The sequence below is a fragment of the Lampetra fluviatilis genome, chromosome 16 (assembly GCF_964198595.1).
Source record: "Lampetra fluviatilis chromosome 16, kcLamFluv1.1, whole genome shotgun sequence".
In the NCBI taxonomy this organism is placed as follows: domain Eukaryota; kingdom Metazoa; phylum Chordata; class Hyperoartia; order Petromyzontiformes; family Petromyzontidae; genus Lampetra; species Lampetra fluviatilis.
Genome location: NC_136290.1, coordinates 10952405 through 10979484, shown reverse-complemented (window position 1 = coordinate 10979484; position 27080 = coordinate 10952405). Strand labels below are relative to the sequence as shown.

The window sequence follows — 27080 nt, the reverse complement described above, 5'->3', positions numbered from 1 at the left end:
AGAGGTTTGCAGGATTCGTTGTACCTGTTGGCTTGCCTATGTTGGCGCAATATTCATAACATCGTCTTTGCATCGCTGCCGTAAACCTCAGCCCTTTTGTCGAACGCGACTCAAAATAAGTATCAGTAAAAGGCAGTGTACGGCAAACTACCCGTAGTACATTGACAAGTCTAACAGCCTCCTCCACCACCTACCATGCAGAACTGGCTATCCTTACACAAATAGAACAAGGGCTGCATTCTGATTTCATCCATTCAAAACATGTGCACATTTCCTGGTAATGGCATTCTCGTGAGAATGAATGTTCGTGGACACTTAGGCTGCTGATGCAACATTTCAAGCATTTGCAAAAAAAAAGGAATATGCCTCTCCTTGTGGTTGCTATGCCAGTCAATTCTACAAATGCATTTTTTTGTTTTGAGTGTGCGGCTTGATATTGAACTATAAAAGTGTATTCCTCATTACCTGGCACTTGCGTGCAAGATCCCAGGCGCAATACATATCCACTGATATTGCAAATAAAGCACCGTGATTGCACCAGCAGGCTTCTAGTGCTCAACACAGCAGCAGCAGATCCTGCTAGAGATATTTTGAATCGTGTAGTTGAGCCATCAAATGAGTATTTTTCAGGGCATTCTCTTGTAAAAAAAAAAGGTCACTGTGGTACAGAAAATATTGCTTTATTTACTGCATACGTATTGCTCAATTGCTGTTGAGAAAAACTGTTTTTGTGATTGCTCCAAATAAATGGCATGCTTTTATAACATACATTCTATGTGTTTTTGTGTCCGATGGATGTCAGTTTGCTTTAAATTAAGATTCTCAAAAATCCCTGAAAAACAAAGCGTGACAATGTGGTGACGTTTTGGCTGTCAAGTAAACTCACCCAGCTTAATAACCATTGCTACAGTCTACTTTATAAACTGCCAGTACACTCACTCCGATTAAGAACCAGGCGACAGTATACATTAGTGTTTTTTTGTTATTATTTTTATTGACTTATTTTTATTTTTAGATTTAAAGCTTTCTATCTACGTGACTTTACCGAAAGAACCAAAGCATGTCATAAACGTTCCCAATTGGCTGTGTCGGGTGTGACGGCGGGTTTAACAACACATTTATATTTAGACGATCTAACCCAACAAAAACCTTTATTGTCGAACACAGTGTCTGTTTAACAAGCCTGGCTCTGCTGATGAGCTGGAAGATCGACACCTGCCAGAAGTTCCGTGGATAATAAATGGTAAATGTGCAGCCCTGCAATTGTTTGCTGATGCCATCCCTCGCGAAATGACTTCCACTAGAGGGAGCTCTAGAAAGCACATCTAAAGGATAGTAAACTATTAGTCCCGTGATATTAAATCCTAATATTATTTTATTTCACCAGGTAAGGCCCACTGGCTATCACAAATGATAGCTCAACGAAGTGGCTTAGGGGCCGTCCATAAATGACGTCATGCACCTAGGGGGGGGGAGTCAGACATTTGTCACGATGTGTGACGGGGGGGGGGGGGTGAGAAATGTGACGTCACATCAAAATTCGCAAATTTAAATGAATATAGACAACACGTTCCACTTAATTCAATGCTTTTTAATAAATTTTTCTCCTACAACATCAGTGCAGCGCCACATTAAATACGCACTACAATGACAATATTTTGAAGCGATTTGAAGTATGTTTTTTTTGTGTGGGGGGGTTCAAAGCTTTGTGACGTCATATTTGAGAAGGGGTTTGACTTTTGTGACGCCATGGGACGAGGGGGGAGGGTAAAAAATTGTCCAAAATCGCGTGACGTCATTTATGGACGGCCCCTTACGTATAAGTGGGTTAAGGTTGAATTTCATTGAGTGAAAAACATCAGATTTAGTTAAATCAATTTGTTTCGGCTTTTTTCTTTCTTGCAAGCATCCATTATTTCAGGGTTTTTCAGTGAAACATAAGGAGAATATGAAATTAATGCTAAACAAGAATCCAAGTCCCGGGCGAAGCCGGGTAGCAGAGGTGGGACAAAGTCATTGTTATGCAAGTCCAAGTCGAGTCGCAAGTCATCAAATTCATGACTCGAGTCTGACTCGAGTCCAAGTCACATGACTCGAGTCCACATCTCATAGGTGGGACAAAGTCATTGTTATGCAAGTCCAAGTCGAGTCGCAAGTCATCAAATTCATGTGACTTGGACTCGAGTCAGACTCGAGTCCACACCTCTGCCGGGTAGTAAAGTTAGTACAATATATGACACAACCAGAGTTGCCAATGCCACAGCCATAAAGAGAACAACCACATTTAATCTGACACATTCAGGGCATGGTTATTATTTTCAGTCGAGATAGCGAGGCCAGAGGCTCTCAAGCAGTGTCATTGACGAACGAGTTATACTGGTAGGAACCTCCTGGTTACACCAGCTCACAGGGGATTATTGTGTCCGTCCGTCCATCGTGAAGGGAGGGGCTGGGTGGGGAGGGGAGGGTGGGGAGGGGCTGGGTGGGGAGGGTGGGGAGGGGCTGGGTGGGGAGGGTGGGAAGGGGCTGGGTGGGGAGGGTGGGGCTGGGTGGGGAGGGGCTGGGTGGGGAGGATGGGGGAGGGGCTGGGAGGGGAGGGTGGGGGAGGGGCTGGTTGGGGAGGGTGGGGAGGGGCTGGGTGGGGAGGGTGGGGCTGGGTGGGGGGTGGGAGGGGTGGGGCTGGGTGGGGAGGGGCTGGTCACCCGTGGTGCCCTGATAAAACTCAACGTTTGACCTACTCACGCCGGCTTGTGCATATTTGCGGAATACACCACGCCGCCGTTGACTCTGGCCATTGACCGAGCAACCCAACGATCCTACCAGCTCCCTCCGCAGGAATGTGTTTGGTATGTGCACTACTGCAAATACAGTGCAGTATTACCATGTTCAGTATAACTGCAGTACTTTCGATACAAAATATAACAATAGGTTTTACCCTTTCTGGCAGTAAAACAGGTGTTAAGATGTTAAAACAGCAAAGAAAATCCTTTTGCATGGAGGATGTTTTTAATTCGATGGCACTAAATCGATTTCACACTCAGCGTCAGCCACGCGAATATCTTCAGGAAGAGGCAATCGTATTTCTTCGTAAAAAAAAAAAGTTACATATTACAATTGTAGTGAAGAAAAGTATCCTCCCCATAGAGGTTAGGGGGCGTCCATAAACGCGTTTGCTTTTAGTCGACGGATTGGCCGGCGTGCGTGACCGAGCCGCGCGACTCGCCGTAGCCACTTCCGTGGGCTGACGTCACCGCGGGGGGGCGTGGCCTAGCTCCTGCCAGCCCCTCTGGGTTTAAACGGAGACGCGGGAAGTCGGGCATAGGCCGGCGTGGTGAGTGAGTTCGTCTAATTCTCTGTTTAACACGCAGCAGTAAGTTAGTAGTTCGTTAGGCTTTCGCGAGCAAATAGTAGCCATACTATAAGGTTGTTGTTTTGGGGGGGTTAGATTTTGGCAAGAGAAATGTCGTGTCGTTAAACCCGCCACCACCCGACACTGCCAACTCGTAAAGGTTTCGATTTAAAGCTTTCGTGACTGCAGCGATTCATCTTTCTTGGTTCTTTTGGTAAAGTCACGTAGAAGGGAAATAATAAAATAATAAAAATGAAACTTAATAAAAAAAAATATCACAAAATGTTATTTTTTATTTTTATAATTTTATTATTTCCCTTCTACGCGACTTTACCGAAAGAACCAAGAAGATCATAAAGGTTTGTCACATAAACAGAACGTGGGTCCCATTGAGTTACTACTACAGCACTTGTGTGTTGGAGACCAAAACCCACAACAGTTACACTCAGAGTACGACGTTTCGTCATAAGTAACCACTCGCATCATCACCCGGTGTGCTGTCCTAGTAACGCATTGATTGGCATGCTCTGTTTACATGACGAACCTTTACTAATTGGCTGTGTCCGGTGGCGGCGGGGTTAACGACACAGCAATTATAGTTACGCCATCTAACCCAAACAAAAACACCTCTTATCGCCCGTATCTGTCGGGCATATCGTCTCCCCGCGTGGATTTTGGCCCATTAGATGGCCCACTTCCGCGCGTGTTCTACGCGTGTTTGCGTGGCTCGAGAACGGAGTGAGCCGAGATGACAATCTCTTACTGGTAGGAACCTCCTGGTTCCACCAGCCCACAGGGGATTATTGTGTCCGTCCGTTCCTCGTGCATCCAAAAATGGGAGGGGAGGGGCTGGGTGGGGAGGGGCTGGGTGGGGAGGGGCTGGGTGGGGAGGGGTTGGGTGGGGAGGGGCTGGGTGGGGAGGGGCTGGGTGGGGAGGTGCTGGTCACCCCGTGGTGCCCTTATAAAACTCAACGTTTAACCTACTCACGCCGGCTTGTGCCCGCCCTCACAGTCGGGCATATTTGCGGAATAAACCACGCTGCCGTTGACCCTGGCCATTGACCGAGCAACCCAACGTTCCTACCAGCTCCCTCCGCAGGAATGTGTAAAAAAACCCTGAGCCAGAGACGAGCCGGTGTTTTTGTGCCTTTGTTCGAATACGATATGTCGCCCTCTTGCATCTGCCTGGTTGGTGGCGGGTCTTCCCTTCGCGTGGCTGATGGAGATGGCAGAGCAACGGAATACAATTTCACGATTCGGGTCAGGTCTAGCCAGACACACCGTGTCAGGAGCAGCCGGAGTAGTGTATCGCCGCTGTGATGTTCTCCTCCTGAGTTGTGGATCGGGGCCCCTTTATCGGCCCACGGCTGGATGATTTGCCACACGTCGTGTGAGCTGACTGTAACTTCACCTTCATAGTCGTGATGTTTGTTGCTCGCAGTAGAGCGGAGCCACTCGCAATGGAAGATGGGTTCAGAGAAATCAGATCCTGGTTTGGGGGTTTACTCTGTCAATCATCCATCTCTCCCTCCAGGGTCTGTACAATCAGTGCTGCTGTCGGGAAGGCAACACTGCTTGTCCTACATTTTAAGTTTTCGTGACTGCAGGGATCCATACTCTTTTGTTCTTTCGGTAAAGTCACGTAGGTATAAATTAAATCCCGACGTTTCGGGCGCAACACAAGGTGGGACCTGATGACGGACGCTTGTGTTGCGCCCGAAACGTCGTGATTTAATTTATTTTATTTTATACCTACGTGACTTTATCGAAAGAACCAAAGAGTAATGCTTGTCCTGTAGATTGACTCGAATGCCCGCCATAAGCACGTGGAATTTCCAACAACGTGGGCCTTACCGGGTAAAATAATAAAAATGTTTAAGTTTAACTTGTACATTTATTTAGTTATTAATTTAAAATTAATCGTTAGTTATTTAATCATGGGAGAGACTTATTAAGATTCCCCACCTTGTAAAACGTCCTATTCTACTAAGGGTAAGCCTAATGGAGACTTAATGAGCTTTAAGTAATTTATGTAACTAAGGCAGTTGCACATTGATCATTGTTTGGACGACATTTTTACCGTTTTAGATAAATGCGCAAACCTTTTTTTTTTACAATTTGAGAGTTTAAGTTAAATGATCGTGTAAAGTGGTTCGTTCAGCAATACGAGTACATTGAGATTGATTGTACAATAGTTTCCTTTATTTGAACAATTTAATGTCCTTTATTTACTCGCTTGCGAGTCTTAAGAATAAAGTTTATAAATTGTCAATCCTCTGCTGGATGAAAGCCTTTCCCATGCCTTTTTGTCATGGGGGGTTGTTTGACCATACTTCACTTACTGGTCAATATTCTTAGGTTTTTTCGGTAAAGTCACGTAGGTAAAACATCAAAATTAATGAAAATAAAATAAAATAAAACAAAAATCACGACGTTTCGGAGGCAACACAAGTCTCCGTCATCAGGTGGGACCGTCACAGCCGAATTAGCTGCATCAAGTGAGGCAATGATTCAAGATGTAATCCCTTATAAGCAAGTTGAAGGGGGGAGGAGAGGGGGGGGGCTCATCAGAATGTGGTAGCCAATGAATGGAAACGTATCGGGAGGGAGGGGGGCGGGGCTCAAAGACAGCACGGAGTGCTCAACACATGACGGCACGGAGTGCTCAACACATGATACACATGATAGACAAAAGAACGAAAATGCCCATGTTTATACCAATGCTGGCTGAACAGTGAAGAGAGTACTGTTAAAAATAACTGGGGATGTTAACACTCGGTAAAGTAAAGTAAAATAGTGCCTGTCAGATAAGATGGTCCAAAAAAGTGTAATTAAGTCTTTTTTGCGTGGTTGATAACATCTTTCCAATGATTACTAAGTTTGTACCCATCATCACGGTTGAAATTATGTCTGTGTTTGTATATTTGTATGGCTTCGTGTACAAACCTTTGATGGTAGCCGGGAGGTTTGCAGAGAACCTTGGTCTCGGAAAAGACAATTTCATGAGAGCCCACCGAGTTGTAGCAATGATCGGCAACGGCAGAAGAATCAGTTCTGCCGTGTTTCAGATCTGACTTGTGCTCGCGGACACGATCAGAAACATGACGTTTCCTTTCTCCAATGTAGCAATCACCACAAATGCAACTCAATTTGTAGAATCCAGGATATTGTAAGTCAGGAACTACATCCTTCACAGATGGAATCAGATCACGGATTTTATGCACTGTACTGAATCGGACTTGGATCTTATGTTTGTTTAGAATTTTGGAGATCTTTTTGGTCACGCCTGCTATGTATGGTAACGTGATGGTTTTGGTCGGAGTTTCATGTGGCTGTTTCTGTGTGGTGGGAGAGACAGCTTGGCGGATAGTACGGTCAGAGTATCCGTTCATCCTGAGGGCCCGATGTACTTGTCTTAATTCACCGGTCAGGTGGTGTTTGTCAGAAATGCCATGGGCTCTGTGGTATAGCGTTTTGATGAGAGAATTCTTTTGAGATGGGTGGTGGTGGGAATCCGGTTTCAAGTAGGAATCTGTGTGGGTGGCTTTCCTGTAGACAGAATGTCCCAAGGATCCGTCAGGCCTCCTCCTTTGAAAGATGTTATCAACCACGCAAAAAAGACTTAATTACACTTTTTTGGACCATCTTATCTGACAGGCACTATTTTACTTTACTTTACCGAGTGTTAACATCCCCAGTTATTTTTAACAGTACTCTCTTCACTGTTCAGCCAGCATTGGTATAAACATGGGCATTTTCGTTCTTTTGTCTATCATGTGTATCATGTGTTGAGCACTCCGTGCTGTCTTTGAGCCCCGCCCCCCTCCCTCCCGATACGTTTCCATTCATTGGCTACCACATTCTGATGAGCCCCCCCCTCTCCTCCCCCCTTCAACTTGCTTATAAGGGATTACATCTTGAATCATTGCCTCACTTGATGCAGCTAATTCGGCTGTGACGGTCCCACCTGATGACGGAGACTTGTGTTGCCTCCGAAACGTCGTGATTTTTGTTTTATTTTATTTTCATTAATTTTGATGTTTTACCTACGTGACTTTACCGAAAAAACCTAAGAATATGAATCCTTGCAGTCACGAAAGCTTCAAATCTAGAATTACTGGTCAATCCCGGTTAGTGAAGGGAGTGCTCAGGACCAATTCGGATACCACTCGCTGCTGATGTTAGCCATCATTTGTTGTTTGAATTCCATTCACTTGGTTCATAGCTTGGTGCATTCAATACTGCACCACCGTCTAAGTGAAGTGCTTCATTTAACCACATAAGCGCCTAATTTAAGGTGCATTCACTTTTATTTACACGATCTAACCCAACAGACCCCTCTTATGGATGATATTGGTCACGAAAGCCTACGTGTGAAACTGAATAAACTTGCAATAGAATTTATTTACAATAGTTAATTAAGATGTATTGACCTAAATGTTGTAATTTAACTATAACAGAATCACTTTGAGGTTAGTTTTGTAATATGCTCTAGGTAATCAGGTGCAATTATATCGATAATAATAAAAATCCACTATTCTAAAGCCTATTTAAGCCATTGAGATATATTGTAGAGCCGAACCGAGATACATACATTCACTTGCAACACTCTTTAGCCATATGACAGCCTCATTCGTCAATCAACTGAACTTTATTTCATACTTCAGAATACAATCGTCACCGTGCACTTCACAAGGAAACGTAACATTATTAAATCATTACAATTTGAGATACACAATAGTTAAAAGCATTCAAAGGTTTAAATTTGTAAAATACATTATAAGATACATATTTAGCCTCTTTTAAAACCGAAACACCTTCCTTATCAAGACGGTGTTCATGGTGCACTCCACATGAACACAACAACTAGCACGCTGTACCATGAACACCCAGCATGCTGTATTATGAACACCCGACACGCAGAAACTGGACTGAGAATCCTGATGCTCGGACGACGAACACAAGCCTAGGATATGAAACCATGAACCTGGACTACGTTTACACATTCATGAGAAAGTACTTTGGATGAAGGTTTTATTTTATTTTTGTAACCATCGGAGAGCACATGAGAATGTATTCTCTTGTAGTGCTCTTCTGACTATGGAAGGACTCATTGAGAGAATTATCTTTTAATGAAATGCACTATATTTGAACATGTCCGACCACAGTGATTGTTTTCCAGGTCTCGTTTGCAAATTATATTCACTTTTATATTCCGGGGTACCTATTGTATTGTATAGAATTGTGTTGCCTGCTATCCTGATGACAGGACAATGCAATACATAATCTCTGTAAGGAAGCCCTGGGTAGTGATGTCGGCGCATTTATTTGTAAAAAAATTGTTTGCGTGTATTCTTTCAAAAATGGGATTTCAACTTCTATGACACGACTAACCTTGCAATTTTACTACAGTAATTAGTAATTACCTATAGCAGAAACGGAGCTGCTGACTATGCACACTAACTCGGTGTGTTTAATTGAAATACTTTTAAAGCCCCACAGGCCAAATCTTCACACCATCCATCATTCCGTGTTTGGCAATTTTGCTCCTCAAACATTGCTTATGCAATGATATATAGCACACTACACAGCGTGTAGATGAAAACTCTTGCATCCATCACAATGATTGCATGGATTGCCGTTACTTCACACCAGATCTGTTCACAGCAGAATTAGGGCAGCATCCCTTTGCCTTTGGGAAATGGTACAATCCACATTCCATGTGTATCTGTCACGCCCCTGTTGCACCTCAAGACTCTTGAGCCGTTAAGCCTTTGGCTACAATAACTCGACAGGCCATGAAGGCAGGTGTGCGAGTTTTATGGTAATCTCCGAGACCAGAGGTTTATCTGATTTTTGTTCTTTCTTTTACGTAGAGGTGAAGTGGTGGCACAGTAATGACGCTGCACGTCTTCTTGGTTCTTTCGGTAAAGTCACGTAGAATGGAAATAATAAAATAATAAAAATAAAACATTATTAATTTATTTTATTATGTTTTATATTTTAAAATTATTTTATCACGTTTTATTTCTAATTATTTTATTATTTAAAATAAAATTATTTTGTTATGTTTTATTTTTTTTATTTTATTATTTCCATTCTACGTGACTTTACCGAAAGAACCAAGAAGATGAATCCCTGCAGTCACGAAAGCTTTAAATCGAGACGCTGCACGTGTTTGGTCATGGCTAACATCAATGGCGAGTAACTTCTGAACCAGTGATTAGTTCCCTGTCCACTTAATAAATCTACACTGACCAGCTTGGTGAAGTATGGACAGAACAACCTCAATGACCAGCATGGCCTCTTCAACAAGGCCAGGGGCTCAAACTGACTTTAACACAATATCTGCATAATGACACCCTGCCATATTTGCACTATGTTACCCTATTTGCATTTTTGTAATTTTATATTGTATATTATAGCTATTGTATATTTTAGATTTTCTTTTATTCAATTTTTACATACTTTAGCTCCTTAGTATTAGTTAGACTTGTACCTTTAGTAGTTAGACTTGTAAACCACTTATTTAAGATTTAAGATTCCTAAATGTTGAATGTATGCACCTTCCGGCCAAAGTAAATTTCTTGTCTGTGCGAACTTTCATGGCGAATAAAACCCTTTCTGATTCTGATGGCATGTGAGGAGGCTTTATCCCTGTGTTATGGCAAAGGGCTGTTGATGCTACTAATAATGAATACAATTTACAAATAGGGCCTTCCTACAGAGGACTAAGCAACAGAGAAATGTATAGAAATGTATTTGTAAATCATCCACTCAGTGTACAAAGTAAAGTAACGCTGCAGTATTTTACTTTGCTTGGTTCACGTGGTAAAACAGACACACTGACCATTATCATGGCTGTGGTGAGTTGCTCTTGAGGTTAAACAATAAATTAGACATTGGCTGCTCCCCAAGCAATTCCATGTGCTCAATCGCACCCCCAACCAACCACACGCTGAAGTGTACCGCAATACTCCTGACAGCAAGCACGTTGCCGCATCAGTATGTGGGCCTCTACATAGTTATCTGTATACGACTCGCTGTTTTGCAGCGTGGGCAGCTTTTTGAGGGATACCAATTTATGATATAATCGAATACAATAACAACGTGAAAAAAGTACCGCATCTTTAAATGTGAGTTTGAAGAGGCGGTGCGTGCATCTGCTAGTGTTGAGTAGTAAGCCAGAAATGTCCCCAACCCAATCCTATGGGGCCTCCCTTTATGGGCCACCTCTTACCACTGCCTCCACCTCTTACCACTGCCCCCACTTCTTTTGTCGCTACCAGTTGGACTGCTTATAGAAAGACCATCCTGGACAGCTGGGGCCCCAAGCTTAACTTCCGCACTGAAGAACGCCGCTCTCTCTCTCTCTGGTGAGATCTGCCCATCATGGGGTCTTGCGGGCTGGATTTGGGCAGCAGTAGCACAGAAACAACCATTCTTTTCATACTGTATAGTGTTAACAGAACCTTCTGTGATGGCTCACTGCCAATATGTCTTTTCCCGTGTGGAGATCGGCTGTGGATCGTATTCAACATAAACTACATGTGCCGAGCCAGCAACTGCACACAGTTGGTATTGTAGTTTTGCAAAATTCATTGCCCGAGTCTTTAGTCTGTTGTAGTAGATAGACCGTGATGTGCCATTCGCTACTGTGCGATTCTTACACACGTGAGTTTGTAGGTGTTGGGTACGCAAGAGTTAAGTGCGTATGACGTTTTTAACTTGTCTTCTGGAATGTGCTCATAAGGTAAGCCAAGATACTTGCACAATTTAAAAATGTTATCTATGTAATTACTGCTCATTTAATATTGTTGTGTTTATATGATAAATATTGAAAGTTCAAAACCCAAACGTATTTTCGAAAATTATTTTCTCGAAAAGCCTTTGGCTTTTTAGCACATTGTATATTTTTGTTGGCTTCTATACAGTGCTTCCTGTTTAATGCCATAATATTTTGAGTTTTTTCACTTCCAAAGTTTAACTTACTAGAACAGTGTGCTCCATTCTATAATTTCACACCGGAGCATTGAACATGGCCCTACTATTGAGAGCAACCTTTCACTTTTATGCAAAATGCATAAAATGTTTGTGTTTCATGTTTTTCGGCCACTTAACAATGGTTACTTTGAGTCCTGATTTTTTAATTTAACAGCTGTTCTGCAACCCTGAAACTAATTGCATATGTGCTTTATAAGCATTTAAAAAAAAAGTTTATTACGAGGCAATTGAGTCAAATCACGAATTGCTAAATAAACCAGTGCATTTTTCATCTTTATTTGTGTGCACAAAGGAAGATTTTGCACACAGTTTCGAATGCATATGCGGTATAATAATGAGCTCCTTATTTGAACCAGAGGGCGAGGGTACATTTTCTTTCACGGAACACACAATTTTTAGTATTTCTTATTACTCTCGATGTTGTGACAGAGTTACCCTCCTGAATCAGACTTTTGAGTGTTCGTGGTTGAGATAAATAGCCCCAGTGTGTAAGCTGGGTTTTTTGTTGTTGCTCATTGTGTGGCTCGTATCCCTTGGCTTCATCAGATACCATGTGATGGGGCACAAAAATCTGTTCCCCCCAACTGAGTTGGGACACTCTCTCCGGTTACAGCCAGGGCTGTGTTTCGCGTGCACTGATCTGTGTTTCAGATGGTGGACGCACCAATAATCAGTGCAGTGTGTTTCTCGCGAGTGGTTTGACCAAGCCATTCAATTAGACGGTGTACAATAATGTATTGGTCGCAGAGTTGATTTCATATTATTGTCTCTGGTTATAATATTTTGTGTGTTATGCTTAAATTAACAAGGTAAGTAATGTGTTCCGAATTAATTGAAAACAAAGTAGTTTTTCAAGCAATTTTTTTAAAAACACAAGTTAAATTAATACATTTTGTATAGGTTTTTATCGAAAACAACACATTTACATAATTGTGAGAATAGTTCTGGTTGCTGCTGTAATCTTCTTAAGCTTCTGAATATTTTAAATGTGTCTCGGTTGCAGCAGATGTCACTGACAGGCTCAGCTGTGCCTGATACTAATGGTTGATCTCTGTACGTCTATGTACATCTGGTTTAGGTTCTGTGACGTTCGAAACAAAGGAAGTTATCCAAATACCGGGACAAGAGCCAAGCAGACAGGAGCAAAGTATGTCCGCAGAGAGAAAAGCTTCTTTAAGAAAAAATAAAGTCGACTCTACCAGACCATCCATGTCCCGGAGTCTCTGAAAGGCTGAGCTGTGTGATTCTACCCAGGTATGCAAAGCAAGTCGTCGACGCAGACGGTGTTTGTGTTGCATCACGTTTCTCGTTTCACAGCATGTCCGAACAAATTTCAGAACTTGGGAGACGCTCTTAGAGCAGCTGCCTTTCCCGGGAGGTGTGCCATGCTTCCTTACGCCAGATGAGAAAGAGAGAGAGAGCATGCCCGTTGCTTTGCAGGAGTCTTCCGCTGCAGCTCAGCGTCTCTGCTTGGTGAGCGAAGAACTTCGTTCTCGAATCGGAACTCCAGTTCAACCCGCGCCTGGCTAAAAGACGACATTACCCTGCAGGCGCTCTCGTCGCAACCGTTGAAACGAAGAGAAGTGTCTCCTCGTTGTGGCGAAGGCAAGATAATAGTCGACTGCAAACGTGGAGATGAATGGACTCAACAGCCCTGGGGGCCCCAAGAGCCGCCCAGGCCTGTCGGACATGGCCACGTACCAGCAGTGGCTTGCCAGCCGTCACGAAGCCACCCTCATCCCCATGAAGGAGGACCTCGCCATGTGGCTTACCGAGATTCTGGGTGAGTAATGCCCTTTATAGCAACCGCGCCTCCGATCAGCACACGGTTGACTACGTGCAGTTTCGAACGAAGTTCAACATGCATACGTATGTGTGTGCCTGTTGTCATCGGCATTAAAATTATAATGAGGCCTACTGGTGACATTGTCCTCGAGGGATATCAACAATGGATGTCATTAAGCCAAGTTGACCATGTATGGAAAAGTAGCTCTGATAAGATTTTGTTGATGGACTTTGATTACAGTATAGTCATTAAGTGTATTGTGGTCTATGGAAAGTAAGTGCCGATTTAAATGTGTACAGGCACTAGCACTTAATGCATAAACGTATCGATATTTAATCTCTGTGGAGTAATTGCAGAAATTATAAACAAGACCTACACTTGTGAAAACCTTAACCTTTTATGATTTCAAAACAATGCTTTCCATAGAATCATTATTTCTCTCTCTGATCACTCAAGATGGCTACAATCATCAAAATTAATGACATTTGCAAGTTTCCTTGATTGGTGGAATTACATTTTTAGAATATACTTTCACTTGAGGAAGAATAGTTACTTCTCAACCTTGAAGTGTGTGCCAAAGTATTGTGTATTCCTTTCCATTTACAGTTATTTTTAAGATGGTAATTTGACGTTTTAAAAGTTTTTGGCTGAGTCCAGGAGGTTATTGAAATTGTATTCGCAAGAGCCTCGAGTGATATGTTGAGTGTTGCACTTGAGTTGTGTCATTGTCAAATATGTAACGTAAGCCCTAACATCTGCATTAATTTATTTATATTTGAAATTCTTTTATGTGGAGGGATTTTAAACACTGCCTGAATTTATGATCTCTGCAAGCCATTTCTCACATTTACCAGCTGTAAGTAAAGATGTAAAGGGAGTACTGCATGTGCCTGTACATGTGTGTGTGTGCGTACATGTGCATGAATGTATGTGTGCTCGTCAGCGTATGTGAACAGGAATTCCCTTATGGGAGGCTTGTGGGGTTGCATGTGTAAGATTCAAAATTTTGAGAACTTCTTGTCTTCAGTCGGGTTTCACTGCCCAACATTTGAAGAGGCTCTTGCCGACTCGTTTTCCACTTGAACATAGTGTCTGTGTTTAAATAACATCTTGTAACTGTTCACCACAGCTTCAGTTCTAGGTATGCTGTTCAACATTAAGATATTAAAAGTCTATAAACTCAATATGACTGATACCTTCGATTTAAAGCTTTCGTGACTGCAGGGATTCATCTTCTTGGTTCTTTCGGTAAAGTCACGTAGAATGGAAATAATAAAATAATAAAAATAAACATAATAAAATAATTCTCACGACGTTCAGACTCTGTCTTCTCGACAGACCTGTTCTTCACCTGAGGACGGCTGCTCGCGTTGTGGCCAAAACGTCGTGAGAATGATTTTATTATGTTTTATTTTTATTATGTTATTATTTCCATTCTACGTGACTTTACCGAAAGAACCAAGAAGATGACTAATACCATCGGCAGTAAAAAAAAATTCTTGTTTGGAAGATAGTGCGATTGTGAATGTTATTTAAAATAGTTATTGCTGTTAATGCTATCATAATTGTCAGAATGAATTTACATTGTGCAGTTCACGGTTTAATTGCTTCTAATTTTTGAACAGTTATGCATAGGAAGCGGTATTCCCCATTGGGTTAGGAGCATGTGTTAAATGTTAGACTTGGCAAGGTGCCTGACAAGAGCTGTGGAGCGAAACAGACCACTGCAACACAGCATTTCAGCATGCTCAGCTCTGCGTGCCTCAATCACTTGGGTTGAATAAATGTGCACCTTATGTACAACACCGCTTTTTCCATCCCTGATGATTACTGCCATTTGAAATCCCTAGAAGTCGTACATTAATTGCACGTTAAATTTTCTTAATAACCAGCTTCGCTTCGACACATTTAGAAAAAGTTGATGTGACCGATTGTGCGGTTTATATCGAAACAACACACCCACCCTGAACTTTAGCTGAGTTGACACTTAAAAATTTGCGTTTATAAAAAATGGAAAAGTTTATCAAAAATGTTTCGTGTAATACTTATTTCGATCTTTCGTTTAAGCGTTAATCGTACCATAATTAGATAGTTATAGCAATGAACAGCTTTGGTATCGCATGGCCGTAGAGTCTCTTTCATTTATAGTTCTTTGCCAAAGGCACTTTTTACAATGGCAGCACAATGAATTTTTTAGCTGGACATACAAAAAAATATCTTTTCATCACCATGTCCCCAACTCACGGAAACGGGAGCCTCTGTGGGATTCCTTTGACCTTGGTGATAACGTATGCTGTTGCTGGTCCATGATAATGGCTAGGAGTTATATACATTCCGTTCGTTTGTCGTATTGTTAAATTCATTTTTAAATCCTTTATATTAAGTTCACTTGCTTGCTTGCGTTCTTACGACCGTGCAAATCTTTCGGTCGTTTTTTAACCCACTTCCCGTGATCCAATCGAGCTGACATTTTGCACACAGACTCGTTGTGCGTGACAATTTATTTTCGTGAAAACATTTTTCCAAAATGTTCCACTTTTTAGTAAAAAATTTTTTTCATATTTAATTAAAAATTTCAATGTGATAAAAATGAAACTCTTACTCAATAAAAACAGAAATGAATAATAAAATAAAACCGATGCCACGCATATAAAGGATTTATAGTGAAAAACTTTGTTTTCACGGGTTAATTTTTTTATCCTTTTTTTTTTACACAGGTACGGAAATCCGCGCAGAGACATTCATGGAGCAGATTGACAATGGCGTCCTTCTCTGCCGCCTTGGGAGCATCCTGCAGGCAAAGGCTAAGGAGAACAACTATGCAGACAATGTCACTAAGGTGGGTTAAGCAGTTTTAATTTACAACCCGGTTAGCACCCATACAAGTGCACAAAGAAACGTGGAAAGAAGCCGCTTGGAATTACTCTGACTGAAAAGTTGAATACGTGGATCAAGGAACAGACGCAATTCTGAGATGCATCATCTTGAAGACAAACTATTCATGGGCTTGAGCATTAGGCATCATTTGACGGGATTATTGGCCGAATGATTGAGACTGGCGATGGAATGGTAGCCAAAGGAGGTAACATGGGCGATGGACCAGACTTAATGGAAAGGTAGCCCCTTTGAGAGAACATGCCTTGGAGGACAACCAACAATGGAGATAAGAGTGGTGAGATCAGTTCATCTGCAAGAGCGAGATGAATTGTGATTTTGCAAACCATGTGGGATGGTGATGGCGTGGTGAGCCCTTTATCCAGCAGTGGCTAGCTCATGGTGAAGATGTTGAGATCCCATTGAGACTATAAGTCTCTTTCAAGGGAGAACTGTTACAAAATGAAACGTATAATTTTAGGGGGGGAAAAAACAGTCGAATACAATAAACAATTAAACAGTTCATGCTAGATTAAATCATAAAATTATACAAGACAGCATTTTGCCAGTTTACAGTTAAACATTTTTACAGAAGTATTTAATGCAGTTATTCGTTTTTTCTTTGTTGTTTTGGGTGGCACTGTTGGTGGTTCGGCTTATCTGTGCATTGTCCACTTACTATCAATGAAAGAATAGTGGAGAGATTGTTTAAAGGGTAAATTTGCACTACTTCTCGGTTATTCCTATTATTCACAAAAAAGTGCAGATATTCGCACAGATAATGGGTTCCATGGATTAATTTGGGGGCATGGGGTAACAGGAAGTGCATAGAATAGGAAGGTGAATAGAGTTGGGTTTCACATTGAGGTTTAGCAGATGGGCAATGATCAGAAGTGTTTGCGTTCAGATTTTCCACGCAATTAATGCAGTTGATTGTAGGAAGCTGCACAGCACTGGGTTTGCATCAATAAGTAGGTGAAGACAATGTATTTTGATCCAAATTATCCAGATTTTATTCAAATACTTTTCCAAAACTGAATTGCTTTGCTTTAACAACAATTCCTGGCCTATTTGTATTGTGATTAACACGTTGGTTTTTACAGCGACTTCCTGTAATTGGATGGAATATGCCAATTGTAACCTATTTTGACTTAACTAATTCACTGCATGCTCAAGCCATTTCCACAACATGTAAAGTACGTAATATACGTAAACATTCTTATCCTGTTTGCGTGTAGAATACTGTTTTTGGAAAGACATTTATTTCCATTGCATTTATTTTTTCCGAATAATTCGTATTTAAATAAACAGCACTTATCTGAACGAAACGTGAATTGGAAACCTGCTTTGTGTCTATTCACCTGCTGCCTGCATAGTTGGCTAAAGTACGGTGCAATAGAAGTTCAACATACATACATACAACAAAACATAACGTTTTAAAAATGACCATCGCCAGCTCTGCAGAAATCTGCTCACCCATATATACATTGGAAAATTAGAATTGCGTCACTTTCACTTTGTGAAGTATTTTTCCAACCACAAGCTTGCATAATAAGTTAGTTGGTTTACACATTCTATCTAGTTAATTTGGCAGCTATCCCACTGCCTTAATCTATCTAAATCGGCCTTGTGAATGCATAACACCAACATTTTGCACGAGTAAGCCAGCAGTATGCACCGTTCGTCCCCTAGCACACGCTGATGACTTGCAGTGATGTGCTCACGTGTGCCAAAAAAAGCCAGTTTCCTCTTCCTCTGCGAGGCTGAGCTGTTTTCGAGTATTTTGTGTTTTCAGCTGTGAACTGCACACGCGGAGGGTGCGTCGTGCATGTCTTTAAAGTGTCATGTCGAACACGGAGTTTAGAATAAGATTCTAAAACCTAATTTACAAAAATGTAATCTTAGACTGTGCCCCTCTGAGCTTGCAATGTATTTTGGACATTTGTGTGTTTATTTAATAATTTCCCCACTTTCACGACCACCACCACCCCCTATGCCTTGTTTCCATTTTTCCGCCCAACAGCGCTTTCCACGGCGGAAGATCCCCTGCAGAGCCAACGCCCCAGCTGGGACCTTCTTTGCACGGGACAACACGGCCAATTTTCTCGCTTGGTGCCGAGAGGCTGGCATCGATGAATCCTGCATGTTCGAGTCCGAAGGGCTTGGTATGGCATTAAGCAGAACCTTTTCCATTTCACCTTCTGCACTCAAGGCACAATGACCCCCATTCTCTTAGGTCCCAGTGGGAGTTGGAGGTGCCTGCCGTGGTGTAGCGGTTAGCATAACAGACTTGTGTTCCAAATGTCGCCGGTTCCATCTCACGGCACCGCAGTTGAAACAATGGCGCACGTTTTTTAAATCTCCCCCCCCCGCCCTCGTCTTTTTCACTCACCTTGTTACCTTTTTCCAATGTTGTGCCATCAGCATTATCAGCATCATAGTATAAGATAAAGTATCTATTCGCAAACTTACACAGAGCAGTGCATAGCTTTGCCTGTTAGAGAGCAGTCCGTGAAAGGAGATATCGCAGTACTACTTTTGTGATCCCTGCAAAGGGCTGCAATTTGCAATACTCCCTGCTAAAGAGAAATGTTCCTTGCATAGCAGTCATCCCGATACATTTACCCCTCAATGCTGGAATTCAGCCAAATGACCTACCAAACTCATTTAATATGATGGGTTTTTTTATGCAGTCATTGGTGATCAGGCTGAAACCATAATAAACTCACCACACGTGAGAAACGGTTTAATCACAGGTGGATGAAACCCAGATATTTGCCTACGGTCTCAGGTGCTGGCTCAGTGCTCTGACCTTTGAGCCACCTTGCCGCTTCATCAAGAGCCTTTTAATTTATGGTGAGTTTAATCGAATGGAAATATGAGCAGTGCTTTTTGAACATTTATGAGTAGTTTTAATTGAATTGTGTATTGCAGAATCAGAATTGTGTGTTCCAGAGTCAGCCCTTTTTGATACATCTATCTGCATGGAAGGCATTGCGCATTATGCCGCTTGCGACAGTTTAGCTAAGGTTCTTCATCTGTGCTAGAAGTCTGCAAAATCCGGCTTGCAAGAATTAGGGTAATAAAAAATGTTTTTGAAGTCAACAGAAATTTCTGGCAATCCTGCTTGGCCAAGTTATCAGGAAGCCAGCGCAGCAACAACTTTTTTTATTGGAAGCAGCCGTAGCAATGTGACAGGTTTGTGGCATGAGTGGAGAGGGCTGAGTTACAGTTACCAGCGCCCCTGAAAAACACTCATATTGCTTAGTCATTGTCTCACAGCGATTGCAGTGTCATACAGAGTTGACCTTGCGACGATGTTGGTACGCATTAATATCTTTATTGACACCCTTGGTAAACTGTCACATGTCTGTGATGATTTGCGCTGTGTTGAGGAGGAAATGGCATGCCTGCAGTTCACAGGTCTATGCAGGTCTTTATTTTGATGAGTTGTTGGTCAATGTGTGACGATGGCCACGTTTTTAATTGCCTATCTATAAAATGGCTGTTGACGTTTTTTTAATCGGTAAGTTTGCTGTGTGCACGCTTGTCAGTGGTTGAGACATTTATTTTCAGTTAATTAAACCCCCTGTGAGATAGGCCCACATTAATTATCTTCATTTTTAGTGGAGTAGTTTCGTCTGTCCTCTGGTTGTTATTTTTTTTTATTATTTTGGATGGAAAACAGAAATCGTCCTCTTGCTTCTTTTTTAAATCCTTTATATTAAGTTCGCTTGCTTGCTTGCTTGCGTGCTTGCTTACGACCGTGCAAATCTTTCGGTCGTTTTTTAACCCACTTCCCGTGATCCAATCGAGCTGACATTTTCCACGCAGACTCGTTGTGTGAGACAATTAATGTTCGTGAAAAAAAATTCCCAAAATTTTACACTTTTTAGGCAAAAAAATATTATTTTACATATATTCAAATAGAACTCATTCACAGTATAAGAGCCCAGAGCGTAACCCCTCCACAGGCCGTGGCGGAGTAGCGCAGTTGGTAGCGCCCTCGCTTCCCATGCCAAAGGTCGCGGGATCGATCCCCGCGTCCTCCACAGGCGAATATATTTTTAAATCCTTTATATTAAGTTCGCTTGCTTGCTTAGGACCGTGCAAATCTTTCGCTCGTTTTTTAACCCACTTCCCGTGATCCAATCGAGCTGACATTTTCCACACAGACTCGTTGTGTGTGACAATTAATTTTCTTGAAAAAATTTTTCCAAAATTTTACACTGTTTAGGGAAAACTAATTAAATATTTAATTACCAATTGCTTAATACTGGCAGACAATCATCTGACCCATAGGTGGCAGCCATCTCAAGCCAGAGGACGAGAAGACTCTAGCCGCCACGCATATAAAGGATTTATAGTGAAAAACTTTGTTTTTACGGGTTTACTTGTTGCCATATTAAGTTCTGTCCATGCGATCATGTGTGCCAACACAAAGGACACCACTTGTGGGTCGTGAAAGCAGCTTTGATTTAAGAATGTGAACTCGTGCTGCTAGTGTAAAGCAGTGATATGAATAGTCCATATAACTGTCCATTCAGCCGTGGGCAGTATTTGTATACGTTTTTGCATGTTTTTCCGAGTTATAAGGATACATTTTATATTGCAGTATTGTGCAATGAAAGGCCCCGTTATGTTTTGAGAACAGGTTCACACTAAGCCACGCCCTTTTGGTAACTCTATCATCTGTGTCATCGAGTGGCATCATTCACAGCAGGATTAGTGTTTCGAACTTTGTGATATTTGGTTAGACCTGGACTGGAAAAACACGGTGCCCTGCCCCACTCGTCTGGAGCACGTGATAATATTGGTGCAATGCAGCAGCTCTTTTACACAAGTGTTTCCAAATCGACGAGGACCATGGGGTGTATAGTTTGTAATGTCCTTGCTTCTGCACAGGAAAACAACATTTCACATTGAAAAGTAAATGATAATAAATATTTCAAATTTTTTTTGTTATGATTTCTAAAGTATATTTTGTGGTAATTTATTTTGTTAGAAATGATAATAAAAATAACATTAGCCTGGGTCCTTCATACAATCTAGTCCTCATACTCTACACCTACCAGTCATTGCCATTTAAATGCACATTGAGTGTACTTCCATGTTCCCACGTCTAAGTTCGCCATCACCAACCCGCATCAGCCTGTGTGGTGAAGTATGCTCAATTAATCCCTATAACATGCACGGTGTGGAGGAGCCCTCATCCAGAAGTTGATTAGCAAAAGGGCTTTACTTGTGCATTACACAAGATCAGTTGTTTAAAATAGATATATGGTAGGCATGTAACAGTTCATCGAATACAGTTAATTCTTACGCTCACAATGCACACACAGGATTGCGAGTGTAAAAAAATTTTGTTTTCATTTTACACAAGTTGTATGTGTAATTGGTTTCCATAAACCCCTTCAATCACTTCAGGCATTAAATTAACAGTGGTAAATATAAATAAATCTTTCATCGAATCACAACTCCGAATCGTGACAGTTCGTCGAATTGCAATGGGGACGCATCATTGCAAGGCTAAACTCTGGACCGTGTCTTTGGATTAAAATATTCTTGCCAAGTGTGCAAGGTAGAGGGATCGCAAGGCATGGTACTGAAATCTCATGACAGATGTAGCACTCAACAAGGCAATGCCTATGGATTTGTTACCACACACGCTTCATGTGGCCATGCACCTGTTTGAAATTGGCTTCGAAATGCACCGTCTTTTATCGGCACGTCTTGGCATTGAACTCTACCCTCTAGGTCCAATGGCCTGCTAATGAGTACACGCGTGCGTGTTATGGTCAGTGATGACGTCACTTTTTCCTCAGCCTTCCAACAGCTCTGAAATTTAACCTGCCTTGGCATGCGAACAACAGGTGCTTTATTCTATGTTAAATAATAACTTTAATCTTTGCGGGGAATTAAATGTATGACAGATCTGTTCGGGTCCCGTACATTCCGTACTCGACTCCAGCCAGTTGTCTGAAGGTCATAGTAAGAATCCACGGAGGTGTGGATAGATATGTTGCAAGCTACTTGTTTTGTTTGATGGGTCACCAACAGACGAGGGCATTCAAAGACGTGTTTTACTGGTAGGAACCTCCTGGTTACACCGGCCCACAAGGGATTATTGTGTCCGTCGTGCAGGGAGGGGCTGGGTGGGGAGGGAGGGGCTGGGTGGGGAGGGGCAGGGTGGGGCTGGGTGGGAGGGGTGGGGCTGGGTGGGGAGAGGCTGGTCACCCCGTGGTGCCCTTATGAAACTCAACGTTTAACCTTTACAGGCCGGCTTGTGCCCGCCCTCACAGTCGGGCATATTTGCGGAATACACCACGCCGCCGTTGACCCTGGCCATTGACCGAGCAACCCAACGCTCCCTCCGCAGGAATGTGTTAGCTGATGCAATTCGCTCCAATCATCACAGTACAAGTCCTGCTGTCTGGGACTGCCTTCCGTGTGTATGAATGGTGATGTTAAAGTTACGTGGAATAGAGTAGCCTTTTTAGAATATTTGTTTTCAAAATATTTTTTTTACGATTCAATGAGGCCTTTAAATGAACCTTTAAATGAACGCAACTGTAAAAAAACTACTTTTTTTAACTGCAGAGTGTAGATTGGCTATATTTATTTGTTGTAGCTTATCTGATACAGTGCAGTTTACAACAAAAGTGTCTAAGTTTCACATATCTTCGTGGAAAAGGACCCTACATGGAGCAGATAGCCTATTGTTTAGACCCCCCCCCCCCCAATTCCCAATGCATTATTCCATTCGAGGTTGAATTTCCAGAAAATCTAAAGTTTGCAGTGTTTCCTGCGGGCTGTTTTGTGCCATCTAATAGTGCAGATTTGCACTCATGATGATAACACCATTGCAAATCGACAAAAGTAGCAATGTGCAGCTGAGACTATAGTATTGTAATGCGGGCGTAAGCGACCTTCCGGAGGTGACGTCACGGGGGGTGGAGTCATGTGACGTGGGGGTAAGGTTCGGGGCTTTAAGCGGGTAAACCGGAAGGGGAAGGCAGTCGGGGTGTGAGCGGAAAAGAGTGAGGCCACGCGGGCAAGTGTGGAGAAGGGGGGGCGCCGACGGCGATCGGGAGCCAACCCCGAAGATAAGAGCAAGCTGCGGAGTGGTGTGCAGCTGGGGAGGAGACAGCCAGGAGGGCTGCGAGTTAGAGGCAGCGGTGTGGCTGCCAGGAGGAGCTGCGGAGAGAGAGAGAGAGGGGGCTGCTTGATAGAGGCAGCGGTGTGGCTGCCAGGAGGAGCTGCGGAGGGAGAGAGAGAGAGCAAGAAGCTGTGAGAGCTGCGGAGGGAGAAGAGCAGCAGAGAGTACAGCCAAGGGGGGCTGTGTGAGAGAAACAGCAGCGGAGCTGCTGTTGGGGATCGGGCCGACATTGGAGTCAGCACCGTGGAGAAGCTACAGAGTAAAGACAGCCGTGTGGGTGTACAGCACGAACCGAATAATAAAGGACACTGAGCCAGACATCGTGGTCCAGTCGTTTATTACACTGGTGTCGGAAGTGCAACGGCATGTCGAAACAAGTGAGGAAGAAAGTTAATCCGGCGCCTGCATCGGCTTCTTCGTCCGACGACGACGAACTCCCTCCAACCACGGATCCTGTTGGGGTGGTGGAGGAGAGCCAGGCTGAGGCGACCACGGGAACGGGGGTGGAGGATGTTGGCGCGGTGGCGGGTCCGTCGACATCATCAGACGCGGATCAACGATGGCAAGCGATGGCGGTACAACTGGAGGCACTTCAGGACGTCCTGGCGCATCTATGCCATCTCGTCGCGCCAGGGACGATGGATGATGCAAGTGGTGCTCCGCGGGCCGCCACGTTGCCTGTCCTGCCGCCGCCATTGCCCACGCGGCAAGAGGCCGCCATTTTGCGCGCTCCGTGGCGCCAAACCGCCATCTTGGCCACGCCGCGGGCCGACGCCATTTTGAATTTGCCATCACAACCACCACCATTGGAAGACGGCGGGAAGAGGAGTCGGAGTCGCCACCTTACAACAGTTAAAGAATTTTCCGTCGGTGGGGACTGGAGCGCGTTCGCCTGCCGCTTCTTGGCGGCGGTACGCACAGCAAGATGGACCGATGCGGAGGCTTTGGAGGTGTTGCCGACTCTTCTGGACGACGAATCTGTCCGATTCTTCCGTTCCATAGCGACCGATAAGAAGGCAACTTTATGTGGTGTTTTTCAAGAAATGGCCGATGCTTATGAGCCACCAGATGATGCGCATCGGCGATTCGCTCAACGACAACGAGCACCAGAGGAGTCGCCCGTGGCGTTCAGGGGTGCGGTGCTGGAGCTGGCCATGGCAGCTTATCCTGAGACGCCACAGGACCTGCTTGAGCCTCTCATATTAGGGAAAATGTTGGAGTTGTCTCGGGATCTAGGGATCCCCATGCCTGTGTGTGGGCATGAGAAGCTAACTTCCCGGATGGCTGCTAAGTGTCTCGATGCGCAATTCAACCTCCGTCGCTGGAAACAAGTGACGGCGTGGACGGGGGGGCCCGTCAAAGAAGGGGATGCGCTGGGGTGGGACCCTGCGCAGGCCGTCTATGTTCCGGATGACCGGGGCCCTCAACAACTGACGGCCGCCTCCGCTCCATGGACGGGACGCGGCGGGCCGAGACCGCGCGCGATGCTACCAGAACGGGGCCGTCAGGAGGCGAGGCCTGCGCTTCGGCGCAACGAGGCCGAATGTTTCCGCTGCGGGCGTAGGGGCCACTACGCCAGAGACTGCTGGGCCCGCTTCCCGGCTCCGCCGCAGCAGGAGGCCTCGGCACCGGTCAAGTCGGCTAAAGATCCTCCGAAACAGGCATGTCGGCACGCACCAGACACTCGGCAAGGCTTTCCACCTCACCCACCACCTGTGTTGCGCGATCCTATTGTTGTTGTTAAAGAAAGGCCATCGACGGGGCCTTGTCATTCAGTTACGCAGTGGCGCAAATTGGCACGGAGAGTTGTCGCGGCCGCTACGGGTTCGTCCACTGTACCGGGGTCCATACAAGGTGTGGACGTGCGCATTTTGGTCGACTCGGGGGCGTCTGCGACTATTATATCGGATGTCATTTTCCATCTGTTGGGCATTCCGTCGGGGGCTGTGCGTCCGGTTTATGGGTCGTGCGTCGCTGCGAACGGGGGTAGCATGGGCATCGTGGGTCAGGTGGATGCTAAGATATCTATTGGGGATGTGTCGGCCTCGGGTGTTGTGTTGATATCGAGATCTTTGGCGGTTCCTTGTTTGTTAGGCACCGATTTTTTGGCTAAGATGCCCATTTTGATCAAAATCAATGAGAATTGTATTGAACTGCCGGGGGGCCGTCAAATCTCGTTTCTGCCGTCGCCCTGGGGGCGACCTGCTTCGGCCGTACAAGTGCAGGCGCTGTCCGTCGCATCTGTGGACATTCCACCTGGTACACAGATGCTTATACCCTTGCGGTATCGGAAGCCCCTGCCTGATCGGCTAGGAGCAGTAGGGGTCTTGTTGTCACCGTCCGCCACGATAACAACCGGGTTGGCGTTAGTGGGGGCACAGACCATCGTCCGGCCGGATCAATTACCGTTTTTACAGGTGCTTAATGCGGGGGGAGAAAACGTCCGTGTCCCGGCCGGTACGGTTGTGGCACATGCCACTACGGCGTTTGCGACCCATGATTGTCCACATAGCCGGGGAGTTGTTGCTGGGGTTTCCGAGCCAAGGAGTTCGGATGATCGTTGGGTTGCTCAATTATGTGACGAAAATTCTTCCCTGTCCATGGAGCAACGTGGTGCGCTGCGTAAATTGTTGTTGTCATATTCCGATGTGTTCAGCTCCGATGATTTGGATTTGGGCCGCACTTCCTTGCTTTACCATCACATTGAGACGGGCGATGCTGCCCCTATTCGATTAAATTCGCATCGGATGAGTCCTGCGGAGCGAGAACACGTACGGGGGGCAGTGGAAGACATGTTGGCTGCGGACATTATATCGCCATCTAACAGCCCATGGGGCGCTCCAGTCGTCTTGGTTAAGAAGAAGGATGGCAAATTGCGATTTTGTGTTGATTTCCGCAAATTGAATAAGATATCGGTGGCAGATGCGTACCCCCTGCCGCGTATGGATGACTCCCTCGACGCATTGTCGGGGGCTAAGTTCTTTTCCACACTGGACCTTTCTTCGGGATTTTGGCAGCTTCCCCTTGACGAGTCCTCACGGGAGAAAACCGCTTTCCGTACGCCGCAGGGGTTATTTCAATTCAACTGTCTCCCGATGGGATTGAATGCGGCCCCTGCTACATTTCAAAGATTGATGGAGCTCGTTTTGACGGGGTTGCAGTGGGAGACATGTCTTATATATTTGGACGATATCATTGTCTTCAGCCGCACATTCGATGAACATTTGACGCGGCTGGAGACAGTGTTCACGAGGATGCGTTCTGCCAAATTGAAATTCAAACCAAAGAAATGTCACCTACTGCAACGGTCCGTCCGCTATTTGGGGCACATTGTGAGCGCTGAGGGAGTGTCCACGGATCCGGAAAAGACGGCGTGCGTCGGGATTGGCCGACTCCGGCCACCGTGGGGGATGTTCGGCGGTTTTTGGGATTTGCCTCGTATTACCGAAGATTCGTGCCGGGTTTTGCGACGATTGCGAGGCCTTTGCATCTCCTTACGGGTAAAGGACGGAAGTTTGGTTGGGGACAGCCGGAGGAGGCGGCCTTTCGGAGTCTGCGTGATCTATTGGCCACGGCCCCAACATTGGATTATCCCGATTTCGATCACCCATTCATTCTTGATACGGACGCGAGTGACACAGGTATTGGGGCGGTGTTATCACAGTCTAAAGGGGGTGTAGAGCGTGTCGTGGCGTATGGTAGCCGAGTCTTGTCTCCTGCGGAAACCCGCTACTGTGTCACTCGCAGAGAACTATTGGCGGTTGTTTTTTTCCTACGGCAATTTCGACCATACCTCTACGGTCGTTCTTTTATTGTGCGTACGGATCATGCGGCCTTGCAATATGCCCTTAAAATTGACCAGCCATCCGGACAGTTGGCACGTTGGTTGGACACGCTACAGGAATTTT

The 27080-nt window shown here is 44.4% G+C and overlaps 1 protein-coding gene across 3 annotated transcripts in view; it reads left to right on the top strand.

Moving 5' to 3' along the window:
• Nucleotides 1–3297: 3297 nt before the first annotated feature.
• The window catches only part of GAS2 (growth arrest specific 2), a 40094-nt gene continuing 16311 nt past the window's right edge, over nt 3298–27080 (top strand). The window contains exons 1-5 of one of the 3 annotated variants that reach the window (XM_078863700.1): nt 3298–3331; nt 12432–12607; nt 12794–13136; nt 15857–15978; nt 18037–18178. In XM_078863700.1, the coding sequence (XP_078719826.1) occupies nt 12989–13136; nt 15857–15978; nt 18037–18178 (412 nt within the window). In that variant the 5' untranslated portion in view covers nt 3298–3331; nt 12432–12607; nt 12794–12988. Of the gene's footprint in view, nt 3332–10703; nt 11103–12023; nt 12163–12431; nt 12608–12793; nt 13137–15856; nt 15979–18036; nt 18179–27080 lie in introns of those variants that run through there. The other 2 variants (XM_078863699.1, XM_078863698.1) reach the window with 2 other exon arrangements.